Genomic DNA, 14,528 nt, shown 5'->3' with positions numbered 1-14,528 from the left:
AATAACCTTTAGTGTACAACTCAATGAAATGTTATTAAGTTTGAATTTTATTAATTCATTTGCCTTCATATTATATTTTTCGAGGCATATAAACCATATGAAATTCTCTCCTTCATTGAAGTTAAAAGTTGTAGATTTCGTATAATCAAAAGAGTTATTGTGAAAAGAGATCTAGGTTTACTGTTAATAAAAAATGTTACTGTAGGAAAATAGATATTTTTTTAAATATCTATCGTATTCAAAATGTGCTTTAGGTTCAACAAAATATGTTCACTTAATTAGAGATCAATCTGTCAAAATGGGTACACGAAAACTTACTGTGTAGCTATGTTATTGCATGTGTTGTTCATCTATAGATATTGAAATGGGAATGGATAATCCTTAATATAAAAAAGATACTAGCTCCCTGTCGCAGCTTCACCTGGACTATATGGTTACTTGCATTTCCCATAGCGGTCAATCTTTTTATTTTATGTTTTTTAGTCAAGTAACCAGAGGCAGGTGCAGCCAGACACACATACAGTAACAGTGGCAGTGGCTATGTTGGTTGAGCCACAGTGCTATATATCTTTGTACCCATTAAAAAAATCTGAATCAAAAAACCTAAAAATGGTTTTTAGATATTTAACTGAAGAGTATTTGCTAGCCCCGATCTACTGAATATTTCATTTAATATAATCGGGATTGAGAAAATTTACAATCATTGTTCAAAATTTTATTTACCTTTCTTCATTCCAGTTCAGAGTCAAATTTCAAAAATCTAGAAATTGGTATATTGATATGAAGATTACATTCATCAAAAATCAGGTTGATTTCTTCATTTGTGACCAAGAAATTAAAAAAAAAAAAACGGGGTATAAAAAAAATTCAAAAATCACTTTTCACCTTGAAACTCAGAATTTCAAAAAAAATTAGAAATTGGTATGTAAATATTCATAATCATTTAGTTAAAATCCATCTCACACAGTGATAGACACTCACAGATCACAATGCATTAATTCTCAGTTATGTCAAGAGAAATGGGAAAAAATTTGGTTGTGATTGATCAGGTAGTTTTTTTGTTTATCCCTCTTCCTCTTTATACAATAGTATAGATTGATTACTTTATTTAATGTAAATTTAATTGTATTATTATGTAATATTATTCATTGGACTGATTCCAATTATTCAGTTCAATTCCGTTCACAGTTCATTAATTTATTTCATTAAAGTTTGCGTTTCAACCAGCTAATCTCCATATATATATATATATATATCCTTTTTTTCAACATTTTTCAAGATGAAATATATATAAAAACCTTCTCAGTTATGCAAAGAAACATGGGTAAAAATTTGGTTGAGATTAGTGAGGTAGTTTTCTTGTTTATCCCGAACAAAAAAGAACATTCTTCCCTTTATATAAAAGTAGAGATTAATAAGCAGTATGTGTATTAAGTATTCTAACTGTAAAAGTTTGAGGTTTCTGGACATGAGTTTCAAGTTGCTCTTGAAAATGATAAAGCCATTATCAAGAATAATAAGAATCCCAAGCCATGTGTACTAAGAAAATTGAGGAATGAAGTAGTTTCTGTTGCCTTTTTCACCTAGCCAAATTGAATATTACATATCAGCATGTACCACACCAAAATGCAAGTAATATTCATGCTGACATGTGACTTTACCTTTACTCTGTCTATCACAGGGGTTTTTATAGAGTTAACTTAATTACTCTCAAAAAGGAGCAACCCTTTTGTGGGTACCTTTTGTATTTTAGGATCTCTGCATCTGTCATGACAAGAAAGACTGGGACAGTATTGTAAAGAAATAAATTAATATACTTCTTTCTGTCATGAATATTGATTCATGCTTGTAAAATGCATTGATTCATGCATATACATTCAGATGTAGAATTCATTGGAATTCTACATGCTGAATGTATATTATACATTTTACATGCTAACTGGCAAGTGTGTGCTCATAAAATTTTCATAGATGCCTTTTTTATCAACTTTTTTTATATCTAGTATCTTCATGTATTTATCTTAACATTATTTTACTTGTTTATATTTTAAATAATTAATTAGAGGATTTTGATTGCATCTATTTCTTATTTTGTGATGCTGCGTTGTTCAAGGTTTTATCATGTTCCACCTAATCTATCCAGACAAAAGCTAGGTAGTTACTTTTTTTTTTATCCTAGGAGTTACATATCTACCCATTTCTGACAAGATTTGTATTTAATTTATTTTGAGGGTCATTCATTAATTAAGAGACAAATGACTGTAGAAAAATTATTATTTATACAATGACAATGAAGCTATATTTCAACATAAACCTGAGCTGCATTTAGGCAGTTACCCATCTTTCTGTGAACTTTCTTATTCCAGTAGTAAAGAATAGTTCACCTCTGCATCTGAGTCTTCTTATACAGCATTCTTGGCCTGCTCATTGTTGCTTTATTCAGTGCCACCAAAAAACTCTTTGAGAGGTCCGAACAAAAAATATATGATAGTGCAAAATTGAGATTGGGACTATAAGGTGGATGTGGTGGATAAGATGTGTGACATTACCCAACCTGATTTTTTAACAGTTCCCATGTCTTTTGAGCAATATGGGGGCAGGCTTTATCATACAGAAGAATTACACCTTTTGTAAGAAAACAAGGACATTTCCTCATTGCCAAGTTTCAATTTATTTACTAGCATGACAGAATAATCATAACTGTTGATTACATGTTGCTTCTTCCAAATAATCTTAGAAGATTGGGTTTTTTTTTACCCAAAATATGTTAATCTCACTTTACCGGCTCACATGTAGTTTTGAATTTTTTTCTGATAGGCAAACTGTAATGTTCCCATTTCGTACTCTAACATTTGAATTCTGTCTCAAAATGATGAACCCAACTTTCATCATTAGTTATTATATGATCTATAAAAGTGTTTATGCCGTTGGCGTAAAGTCGTTTTATTCCAATGAATTCAAGGTTATGGTCGAGTCTTGTAGTTTACAGGCTTGGTAATTTATTTTGCTTTTTTGTAAGGCTTATCTACGTGCATTTTTAAATAGGTTATTTGGATTTATTTTCGATATCAATTTCTCTCAGGCTCCAGCTTGTCTGACTATTGCATCATCGTATTGGTGTTAGCTTATTTCTATCACGCATTATTTCATTGCTGTCTAGTCTTAATGTATATATTAGGCTTAGTGTTTTTTTAATTATCAACCAATTTCAATGTTGTCATAGTTCATTCATTCTAGTTCGGGCTTTCACGTTCTGCGGATCCTGGTCCTCTTGGAGGGTCAGGCTTCGATGTTTTCTTTCTTTCACTTAATATTAATACTTTCGTCGTCTTCGCACTTATAAACGTTGCGGTATTTCTCTGTTAAAATATTTTCTAATTCTACTCGTCAGTTTTTCGTGATTTCACAGTTTTCTATGTTCGTCCAGCCTCGTTTCTTCGTTAAGTTATTCTTCAAATTCTACATTACTTCTCTGTGGAAAGTGCTTCAATCATTACAAGCTGTCAATTCTGTCGACGCCGAATTTTCTTATTACAATTTCAGCGAAGCAGAATTTCTTCAAACTCATTGCTACACATTTCAGACGCCCAGTCTTGCTCAACCTCAAAGCCACATTCTCACCACTGTATTCCTGATACACCACGGCGGACTACGCCCAGGAATTTACTGTATGTATTCGTTTTACCTTCATTCATGAGTTCCTCTCTTACAAATATTTGTGTGCTACAGGCAAGTTCAGTTTTTCATTACTTATTACGTTAAACAATTATGTTATCATTAAAATTTGTGGAACATTCAGTTCATCATACCTATGCCTTTCAAGTTTCAATTTCACTTAAGTACAGTCACGACAGGTTACTTACATAAGGTTGTCATTGTTCAGCTGCAACCTATTTTACGGAATGGAATGCAAAGTTGGCGGGAGTTTATTACTCCCTACTTTATCGCAGAACCTGGACAGAGTCCCTTGCTGCTGGATGATTCTAATCGGGCTTGGTTTTTAAAAGGGTTATTTTATATCTCGAATCTAATTTTTTCAAGTTTTGTGTATTATTATTTTAGTGAATTTAAGACGGATTTAATTGCATTCCAATCCGTTGTTGAACCAGCGTTATCGAACCCATTTCATGGGCCGACCGCGGAAGGCTAGGCTTATAAAGCCTGTCCTCCCGACGTAATTCCCCTTCAGACCGTCCACTGAAGTCCTTTCGGTGCTAACTCTTAATAGGCTAGCAGGAATACGCCACAACGGGGCACTAGCTATAAGGAGGGAGCAATGCGTCCCCTTTTCCAGAGGAGTCGCAATTGCTGGGTTATTTTATCTTACTGTAAGTTTTGAAAAGGAGAGGTTGTGTAGAAGCTCTTCATCCGCTTCTGGTATGGCTGCCCTTCAGGACGCATCTCTGCTGGGCTCTGTTCCGGACTCCAGTCCGTGATGTTGAGACGAATGGTGGGTCTTCCTTCTTCTTCATCTTCTTCTTCTCCCTCTTCTTCTTCCGAAGACCTCTTCGTTCTTCTTTGGCCTGCACTTTCCAAGAATTGGTAGTAACCGAAGTTACATACCATTAACCTTGAAATTCCCGAGGCCCCAAAGGGCTGAACGGGGGAAAGTGCAGGTTTCTTCGTTCTTCCGTGCTGTCAGTGGCTGCTGGGCAGGTGACTGCTGGGCTGATGGCTGCTGGGCTCGTTCCCTCTTTCTTCTTTCTTGAAAGGAAAGGAAGGTAATAGGGAACTTACAGAATGGTGATACCTATTCGCGATCGCGGTTTTGGGGCGGCGATTTTCTTAGAAGAAGTAAACGGAAATTATTTACTCAACGTAATTATTAGCCTTCAGACACACGTGTGTCCGAGAAGGGGTTGGGGGGACCGCGTGGCCGCAGTGAAAAAACCATTTGTTTTGTGGTGGCTGTTGGTATCTGCAACAAAAGAAGCAGAACACACACACACGAAGAAAAATAAGTAAAAAAATAAATAAATACAAATAAAAAATAAAAATTTGATTTTTACTTTCCTTTGGACTGGCAGGATGAGAGGAAGGAAAGGCCGTTTCCCAAGACGGCACGACGAGTCGTTCCACATCCACGTTTCTCCCGTTTCTGAAACAAGAGAAACAGAACAAAACACCCGCGGAAAAAATAAAAAATTAAAAATTTTGACCGCGTTTTTGTTTTATGCGCGACTTACCTTATTTTGCTGTATTATCTTCTGACTGTATACCTCGCGAAAACTATTCACTCGCGACCCCGGAAACGCGTCTGACGCGCTATTCCGTTTATGGCTCATGCGATATGGAGGCCCCTAAGCCTGGTTTGTCGATTCTCGGCTCCCGCACCAAACCATCACGGTGGTTCGTCCAGTACGGCGTGAGGCCGCTTCCTTACAACTGTCCGGGTTGGGTCCTCTCGGCAGATGTCCCAAAGATGACTGTGTTCGGACACAGCCGCTCTCCCGAACAGTCTGCGCGCCTGCGCCACCCCCACCTCGGACACGGATTGAAATCTCGCATCAGATCGGAGAGTGGCGTTCCTGATGAACCACGGAGCTCCAAAGATCGTCCGCAACGCGATGTTTTGGACGGCCTCGATCTTCTTTTGAAGCGAGGAGCTCAACACTGCCCCCCATGCCGGGTAAGCATATGTTAGAATCGGCAGTACGTACAGCTGAAAAATGAGAAGCTTAGTTGCCAGTGGGTAAGGGCTGGCACTGTTCAGCACTGGGTAAAGCGAGGCTCTGGCGGCCTTAGCCCTCCGGGTCGCATAATTTACATGTTCGCCGAAGGTAAGCCGCCTGTCCAACACCACCCCCAGGTACTTAACTGTTTTCTCAAATGGGATTTTCTCCCCTGAGATTTCCAGCTGTCTGGCCGATTTTCTTGTCTTGCATGTGAACATCACGGCCACCGATTTTTCACCGTTGACCCTGATTCTCCACATGTCGAGCCACGGTTCCACTAAGTCCAGCTGCCTTTGGAGCCTCCGGACCGCGTAATCCACATTTGCGGATTCGTAGAAATATGCCGTGTCGTCTGCGTAAAGGGCCGTTTTGACACCTTCCGACAGCGGCATATCGTTCACGTACAAAGTGTACAAGAACGAGGAGAGCACTGCTCCTTGGGGGACCCCAGCGGCTATTTCTCTGGTAGAGGAAATCGTTTCCCCTACGCGCACGACAAAATGTCGGTCTAGCAGATATGACCGCATCAGTCTGACATAGCGGTAAGGGATCGCCGATCGCGCTAGCTTATAAAGCAGCCCGCTATGCCAAACTTTGTCAAAGGCCTTGGCCACATCCAGAAAAACGGCTGCAGTCACCGCTTTCCTGTTCAGGCCTCCGACAAGGTCATCTATTATTTTTACCAGTTGGAGGGTAGTTGAGTGACCCTCCCTGAACCCAAATTGCTCGGGCCGCACTTCTCCCTCCATGTATTCGCCATGTATCGTATGTTTTTCGAGAAAAATTCTCTCGAACAACTTAGACAATACCGGTAACAGGGAGATTGGCCTATAATTCCGTGGGAAAAGTGAACTTTTCCCCGGTTTGGGTAAACATACGACTTTGGCCGTTTTCCAACAATTCGGGAAATATCCAACGTACAAAATGGACGTGAATATCACAGAAATTGTTGTAATCACGGAGGCCGGTATGTTCCGGAATGCACGGGCGCTGATCCCGTCGACACCCGGGGCCTTGTCGGGGCTTGTGGCCTTAATGGCTGCGAAAACTTCCGCTTCAGTGACTTGGTCAATCTCTAGAGGGGCGTCCTCCACCTGTGAGAAATAATCTACAAGAAAGGATTCCACCTCGGTTGTGTGCTCGTCGTTCGCGGCGGGAGGGGGGTTTGGAGTGAATTGCTCCTCCAAGGTATCGGCGAAAACCTCGGCCCTCTCCGCCTCCGAGTAGGCAAGAAAACCTCGCTGCCCCACAACCGGATGGCGAGGCTTCTTCCCTTCTCGCAGTCTCCTGTTCAACCTGAACACCGAGGAGATGTCGTCAGAGACCGAGGCGAGGTATTCATTCCACGAATCCTCTCGATGGCTTGTCAGCAGTTGTTTTACCCTGTCCGTTTGATTATAAAAGGCCCGCTTATCAGCGGTGGACAGGGTGATTCGATATCTCCTCCTCAGTCGTCGTTTCTCCGTTATGGCTTCGGAGATATGAGGAGGGAGGTCGTTTCGAACAACTGCTCGAGTCTTGGCCGATGAGCTGCCTGCCAGGGCCTCGGTCATTGACGACGTGACGCGCCCGACAGTGTCGTCGATTTCCTCCGGGGTGTTCAGGAGCTCAGGATTTACCGGCCTGCACTCCCGCTGGAGGGTCTCGTAGAACCTTTTCCAGTTAACTGACCGTCGGGGTATAGGCGGGGGATCTCGGCCACCCCCTGCCTGACCCAGTTCCAACAGGACAGGGGAATGGTCCGAGCTGAGGTCTTCCATCGTTTCAATCATGAACGGGAGGGTACCTCCCGTCATGACTGCGATATCCAGCACGTCAGGCCTACATCTGCCTGAACGAACGTGGGCACCTCAGGGCCTACGACGACCAAGCGGCGGGCTCTCGCCCTTTCGTACAGCAATCTGCCATTCGGATTTGTCAGATTGCTGTTCCATGACACGTGTTTGGCATTGAGGTCGCCCATGAGTATCATGGGCCCATCCCAATTTTCCAGCACGGCATCCAGATTTGCTCCGGTTACCGCATCGTTCGGCTTGCTATAAGCCGAAACCAGCCGATACACCGTGCCTAGATGCTCCACATGCACACACGTTTGCTCCATCACGTTTGTATGAAGAACAACGCGCGTATGCATGTGGCGTCTGTGGACTAAAACCGCAGTTCCACCAGAGGCGCGGCTTCCGGGTCGAACTAGCCTATCCGTCCTATAAGTAAAATAGTTCCGAAGGGTCAGTTGCCTGTTTGGGTTCAAGCACGTCTCAGACAACAGTATCACGTCTATCAGTAGATCCTCGGCCAGACGGCATAGTTCCTCCGTCCGGCCTACTACTGAGTTGGCGTTCCACTGCAAGAGTCTGAGGGTGGGCCTAACCATACCTAGACAGTACAGCCATGAGGCACTCTATTAAGGACTGGATACAGTCCTTTAGAGATTTTGCCTGGAGCAGGCGTGGCAAAACCATCATTATATCTGGCAGGATATCCCTCACTGTCATCTGTGACAGGAAGTCCATGCCAGTGGTCTCCAGCGGGGTAGCCGGTTTCGGATTGCCGCTGGAGGTGCCTTTTGGCGCGGCCGCCCTTTTGGTGGGGCGCGGGGCCACAGGGGCCGCGGTGTTTTTAACAGCCTGCTTGGCCTTCCCAGCTGGAGCAGGCTTTGCCTTTCCCGTCGAGGAAGGCTTGGCCTTCTTCGCCGGGGCCGGCTTTGTCGCCGCCTTTTGTTTCACCACCTTCTTGGTGGTTGCCGCCGGTTTTGGCTTGGCGGGTGTTGGGGAGGGTACCTCCCCTTTTTTCACTACCGCCTTGGCCACAGGTGCCGGCACCTCCGGTTTGGGGGCTGATTTTCCCCCACCGGCAACACGGGCCCAGCTGCGGCCGTCAACAGTCGCGGGCTTTTTAATACCCTTGACCCTGTTGACTTGCTCCTTATAATAGGGGCAGCCCCTGTAATTCGCCGGATGAGGCCCCTTGCAGTTAACGCATGAGGCTGGTTCCTCACGCGGCTTAACACATGTGGCAGTGTCGTGGTCCCCACCACACTTGACACATTGCTGGGCTCTCCGGCAATAATTCGAAGAGTGCCTAAATTTTTGGCATCTGTGGCACTGGGGCGGCCCCCCTCGTGACACAAAAGCGGTCACTCCGACCTTGCAATAAAAAATATCGCTGAGGTCATATATTTTGCGGGCGCTAGGGGTCCTTTTCAGGGCCACTAGGCAGGTCGGGGTTTCTAGACCGTCCCTTGTGAGGAGCTTCTTGACCGAAGTCACCTCAAAGCCAAGGGAGGTCAGTTCCTCCCTTATCTCCTCCGGGGTAGCCCCATAGGGGATCCCCCGTATTACTACCTTCAGCTCCCTGTCCTTCGGGAGCTGAAAGGAGTGGAAGGCGATTCCCTTCGAGTGCAGGAAACTCTGCACCGCCCGGTAATCCGCCTCGCTGCCCAGCTGCAGCCTGATTGAAAGCCCGGTGCTCTTGGCAACCAGGCGCCCCCCGATCCTTGACTTTATATCGCGGGACAATGCTGGCCACTCCTTCGGGCAGCCCAGCATTATTGGCGGGATTTTCTCCCGCCTGACGGTAGCAGGCTGTGATGGGGCTCCATCATCAGCCTGCGGGTTGGCGGCTGCTGCAGCCCGCTACGGGCTCTGTCTCCATAGGAGGCGCGGAGTTCCGGCGTTTCTGGCGCTTCCTAGCGCCAGCCCCGCTTTCCTCTCCACCGTCGGAAAGATCCGGGGTGGGGGAGGCCTTATTTTTCCTTCCATTGAGGAAAAATAAAACAGAAAAATTAAAAATTTAAATTTAAATTAAACTTAATTTAACACTTCTTAATCTACACTTGCTGCAAAATAAAATCACTGACAAGAAAAATCAAAATAAGATATAACCCGAACAGATTAAATTAAAACTTAATATTTCCTGTCGAACAAAAATAAAATTAAAATTATTTTATGTATCACACAATAGTCCTAAATTATAGGCTATTAGACTAATGTAGTATAAGCGACTATTAAAGTTCAATTTACATAATACAATAGTTAGTTGAAATAAAATTCTATTCTAAGCTTATCTGAATGGAGAACAATAGCCTGCTATACAGGCAGGTGCGGCCCGGCGGATGTCCTAACAGCACTCCTCTACATGGTCGATCAGGTAGCCAGTCGATCCAGGTATAAAGTACTGCAGAAGCCGGTCCTAGTAGCACTGCACAGACACACTATAAATCACGTCCTTCCACTACAAAAGCCAAGGATGGAATCCTCTATTTTACGTGCTCAATTAATTTCAATGCGATTATATTGTAATTAACTCTTTATTTTTATGTTTACTTTTCACAATTTGATTATTGTTATTAACTCTTTTTGTACTAGAATATCATTGTGGCCTTTTTTCTACACTAAACTAGAATTACATGTATTAATTATTTAACGCTAAGTTTGTGGATGTTCTTAATTCAGAAAAGGCCAGTGCTAATTAAGATTTATTGTAATTTGTTTATCTAAGTTAATGACATCTGTTCATTGCTATTTGTCACATTATAGTATATGTCAGTAGTAAAACTGTTTTCCAGTTACATTTTTCTATTGCTATTATGTTTTTCTAAATTTACAATTAAAATTAAGGTGTTTCATGTTCTCTTGTTTTTCAGGCTTTGTCAAATCTGTATTTAAAAGTGTATATTCATGTATTTTTTTTTTATTTAAAATCATTGTTCAGATGCTGATTTCAGTTGATATTCTTATGTATCATCAAATTACGTTATTTTCATAATTTTCTTTTTAGTTTTAAGGTTATGATTTTTTAACACAGTTCATTTGTTCTTTCTCATTAAAGTCCAATTTCTTTTGGCAAATACGAGCTGTGTTTTTTTTTTAGTTAACTTTACCCAACAAAAAGCATATCTTTCACAAAATTCAGTCATACAGTTCTTACAAATGTGAATTCAGGTGTCTGTATTTTGAATAATCAGCTGTGTCGGAGCCCACCTGGAACATGATTTGCAGTAATTCAACATGGATATTGTCACAACTTGCACTACAAATTTCAATACTTTCCCAAATTTTTATGCTATTAATGTTTCAAAGTATCAGTTGAAACTTCCACCAGTCTCCTGCTAAAGTAATTATCTGTAACACTTGAACTGAGTAAACAAACATGTTCGTTGAAAAGAGTATATCCATTTAAGTGGATATACTTAATTAAGTGAATTTTAATTGATTTTACAGCTTCAGAAAAAAAAATTTCCAGTATATATTAAAAGCAAGAGCCAACATTTTGAAATAAACAAAAGAAGTATTGTAATAACGGAAATTCTTTTGAACAGCTGATATTCTCTTTCAGGGCCAACTTAAATGTCAGACAGTTTCAGTTTTTTTACTATACCCAATTTTTTTTTTTTTTATTACTGAATGACCCGTGTATTGTAAATAAAAAATTTATTTGCTTCACACCTTAAAGAATTAAGTCAAAAATGGATAAAGAAACAAACTAATATAATCCTTCTGTTCTGAAACAATATATCACTCTCCTTCAACTCAGTAGGAGAAACAAATAATGTCTAAAAATATATGGTGAAAGTTTTCAAGTGTTACTTATATTTGAGTATTAACTATGATTTTAACTAATTAAACCAGAAAAGACAAGAACACTTAATTTAATTCTCAGTGTATAATTTGATCCTTATTATTATATTTCAAACTGTTTTGGTAGGTATTCATTCATTTACATTTAATAATATTCATTACAAAAATTGTAAATTAAAACAACATAAACCTACATAGCTTTAAATATAACCTTCATGGTGGAAATATTACTATTTATTCTTGCAGAGGAAGTTAAATATGAGTTTTAACATTTTTACTTTCTGAAAAATTTCCGTTTTCAGATTTCTGTGGAAATATCCATTTTGACCATCCCTGAATTCATTTTGACTAGTTTTCGTGCGACATACGTATGTATCTTGCATAATTCAAAAACAGTTAGCTGTAAAATGTTAAAATTTTGGATTTAGGACTGTTGTAACATCTAGTTATACACCTTCCATTTTGATTGCAATCAACTGGACCAAAAGTGTACAAAAAAGCCCAAAATCCAAAAAATTTGGATTAGTACTTCAATGAAGTTTATTCCACTTGCACATTTGCAAGTGGAAACCACTAAACTCTAACCACATTTGCACATCCTAACCAGTTTCCATTTCTTTTGTAATTGCTCTTTCTTCTTTAATCCTATTCATTATTTCCTCATTCCTCACTTATCCATTCATCTTATTTTCTCCATATTTTTCCATATCTACATCTCGGAAGTCTCAATCTAGTCAATCTCCTTCCCAGTTGTCCATGTTTCACTTCCATACAATGAATATTATGTTAATTAATATTTTAATTATATTTGTATTTTTAATTAATATTGTGGATATTTAGTTAATTATTTTTACTTATCTTTATTTTTAAATTACACAATTTATATCAGACAAAAGTTTTTAGGATCGAGACAGTTTTTAATATTAACATAGCAAAGAAATAACCGCAAAGTATTCTGCAAACAAGAAGTAAAATAAAAGCTAATGATTAGGTATTCATAACAGTAGCATGTTTTTACACTTTTAACCAGAATAAATAATTAAATTTTTTTTTAGACAGGGTAAAAATTTGATAGCCTTAAAAGGGGTTTTGTGTTCTCTAACTGAATTTAGAATCACAATTTATTTGTTGTATTATATAAAATGTTATTTCTTGAATGTTTTCAAATTAAGACTCATCTTAATGCTGATATTTTTTTGCAGGCCGCGTGTGTGATTAAAGTTCCTTTAGAGATTGTTAAACAACGGCGTCAAGCCATTGAAGGAGCAGGTCATCCTTTTCGTATAATTGGTAATACATTAAAAAGAGAAGGTTTCCTAGGAATGTATAGAGGGTTTGGTACAACTGTAATTAGAGACATACCCTTTTCTGCTATACAATTTCCAATATGGGAAGCTCTTAAAACACAGTGGCGAGAATCTAGTCAACGTGAAATCAGTCCTTGGGAAGTTTCTTTGTGTGGAGCCATTGCTGGTTAGACAATTTATTTATTTATTTATAACTATTGTACCTAGTTTGTAATAAATAATAATAACACTGATCTAGAAGAATTTTTTACAGATAATTTTGGCTTATACTTTAGTATTTTTGTGATGCTGAATCCAAATATGACTTCAAGATTTGTCCTAAATGATGCATTTTTTGCAATTATCACATAAAAAATGAAAATTGTTGAAACAAATTATTTTCTCTATTTAAAGTAATCACTTGAAAAAAATTGTGATCCAGTGTGATATTGACAATGGAATATGAATATCTGGAGTTATTTATAAATGAACTATATTTAAAATGGTTCTAAGTGAAATAATTTGGAGGAGTGACCGGTGTAATTGATATATTACATCACAGAATGACACTGATACTAACTGTTTATTATGATGATTTATTTCTTCTAGCGAAAATAAATTTATTACAGTAACATGGTTTAATTAATAGCCGTTATGAAAGAGATCATAATTGATATATTTATTTCAGTCACTATTTTTACTGTGGAATAACCAAGACCAGAAAATCAGTTTCATTATGGTTTGCTTATGAATAGCATCACGAGTTTGATCTTTTATTGCTACTTTTTCTCATATAGATGTGTATTGTTTTTGTATATTGTTAGTATTTCATGTAAAAATGCCTTGTTTGTATTTGTAAAAATCATCCTATCAATTTTTGTGATGTGTGTGGTGAATTAACTTTTCAATCTCAAAGAAGAAATATTACTCTTTCAGTTAAAAAATCATATGAACTCTATTTTTGATGTAAAACAGGAGCTCAGGGGGAAGTCTTGGGCTCCTCATTTCTGCTGCAATTCTTGTCTGAGTCTACTGAGCAGCTGGCTTGGTGGGAAGTCACAACATATCCCTTATGCTGTTCTTATGGTATGGAGAGAGCCTAAGAACCACTCGACAAATTGTTATTTTTAAACCACAAAAATTGAAGCTCTCAAGTAAATTTAAGAAATCTCTTGCATATTCTTTCTTCAGCCATAAGACAAATTCCACACAGTGAAATCTTATTGTTTCAGTTCTGCCAGAAACATGGAGATTAGAAGAAAATGTTGATGATTAAGTAAATTACGGTTATTTAGAAATAATCAAGTATAAGAGAATCCAAAATTCCAAGGTGAGAGCACTGAACCTCACAAAATTATTCAAACAGAACTTAATGATCTGATTTGTGATCTTAATTTGTCTAAAATGCAATCACTGGCTTCAAGGTTAAAAGGCTGATTTCGAAAGTGGCACTAAAATATGTATTTCTGTGTTAGGCAGCAATAATTTCAGTAGCTGTTATCCTTACAAGATAATATAGTGTGCTGCAATGATGTAAATTCTTAATTGGATTTATTAAAACACTATCACAATCCTACAGCGTGGATATTGTTTATAGATTCCTGTAAAGCGAGTTTGAGTCATCCTTCATATGTAAATAATGAGAAACCATCAATTCCTCTTGCTTATGCAGTACAATTAAAGGGAGATCTATGAAAGTATGAAATTTTTACTGATTATACCATGATCTTGGCACACCTGAAGGTGATAGCCATTTTATTACCACTGCAACTTGATTATATTAAGTACTGCTATTTCTTATATGAATGGGACTGTAGAGACAGATAAAAACCACTACAAGTGAGAAGCATTCATAGCTGGACAGAAAAATCTTATTTGTCTCTTGTGAATCCAAAGAATCTTTGTTTTCTATGATTACACATAAAATTTGGTTTGTGAAAAATTTAGTCAAACCAGTAAATTGTAATGGCCAAGTTTCTTTCACACTA

At 39.0% G+C, this 14,528-nt stretch overlaps 1 protein-coding gene across 1 annotated transcript in view; it reads left to right on the top strand.

Moving 5' to 3' along the window:
* LOC142329290 (mitochondrial S-adenosylmethionine carrier protein) overlaps window positions 1-14,528 on the top strand; it is a 37,537-nt gene that overhangs the window by 11,127 nt on the left and 11,882 nt on the right. The window contains exon 4 of the mRNA XM_075373735.1: window positions 12,457-12,727. Coding sequence (XP_075229850.1) covers window positions 12,457-12,727 — 271 coding nt within the window. The remainder of the gene's footprint in view (window positions 1-12,456; window positions 12,728-14,528) is intronic.

Source organism: Lycorma delicatula, chromosome 8, assembly GCF_047948215.1.
Source record: "Lycorma delicatula isolate Av1 chromosome 8, ASM4794821v1, whole genome shotgun sequence".
In the NCBI taxonomy this organism is placed as follows: Eukaryota; Metazoa; Arthropoda; class Insecta; order Hemiptera; family Fulgoridae; genus Lycorma; species Lycorma delicatula.
This window is presented reverse-complemented; position numbering and strand designations above follow the sequence as displayed.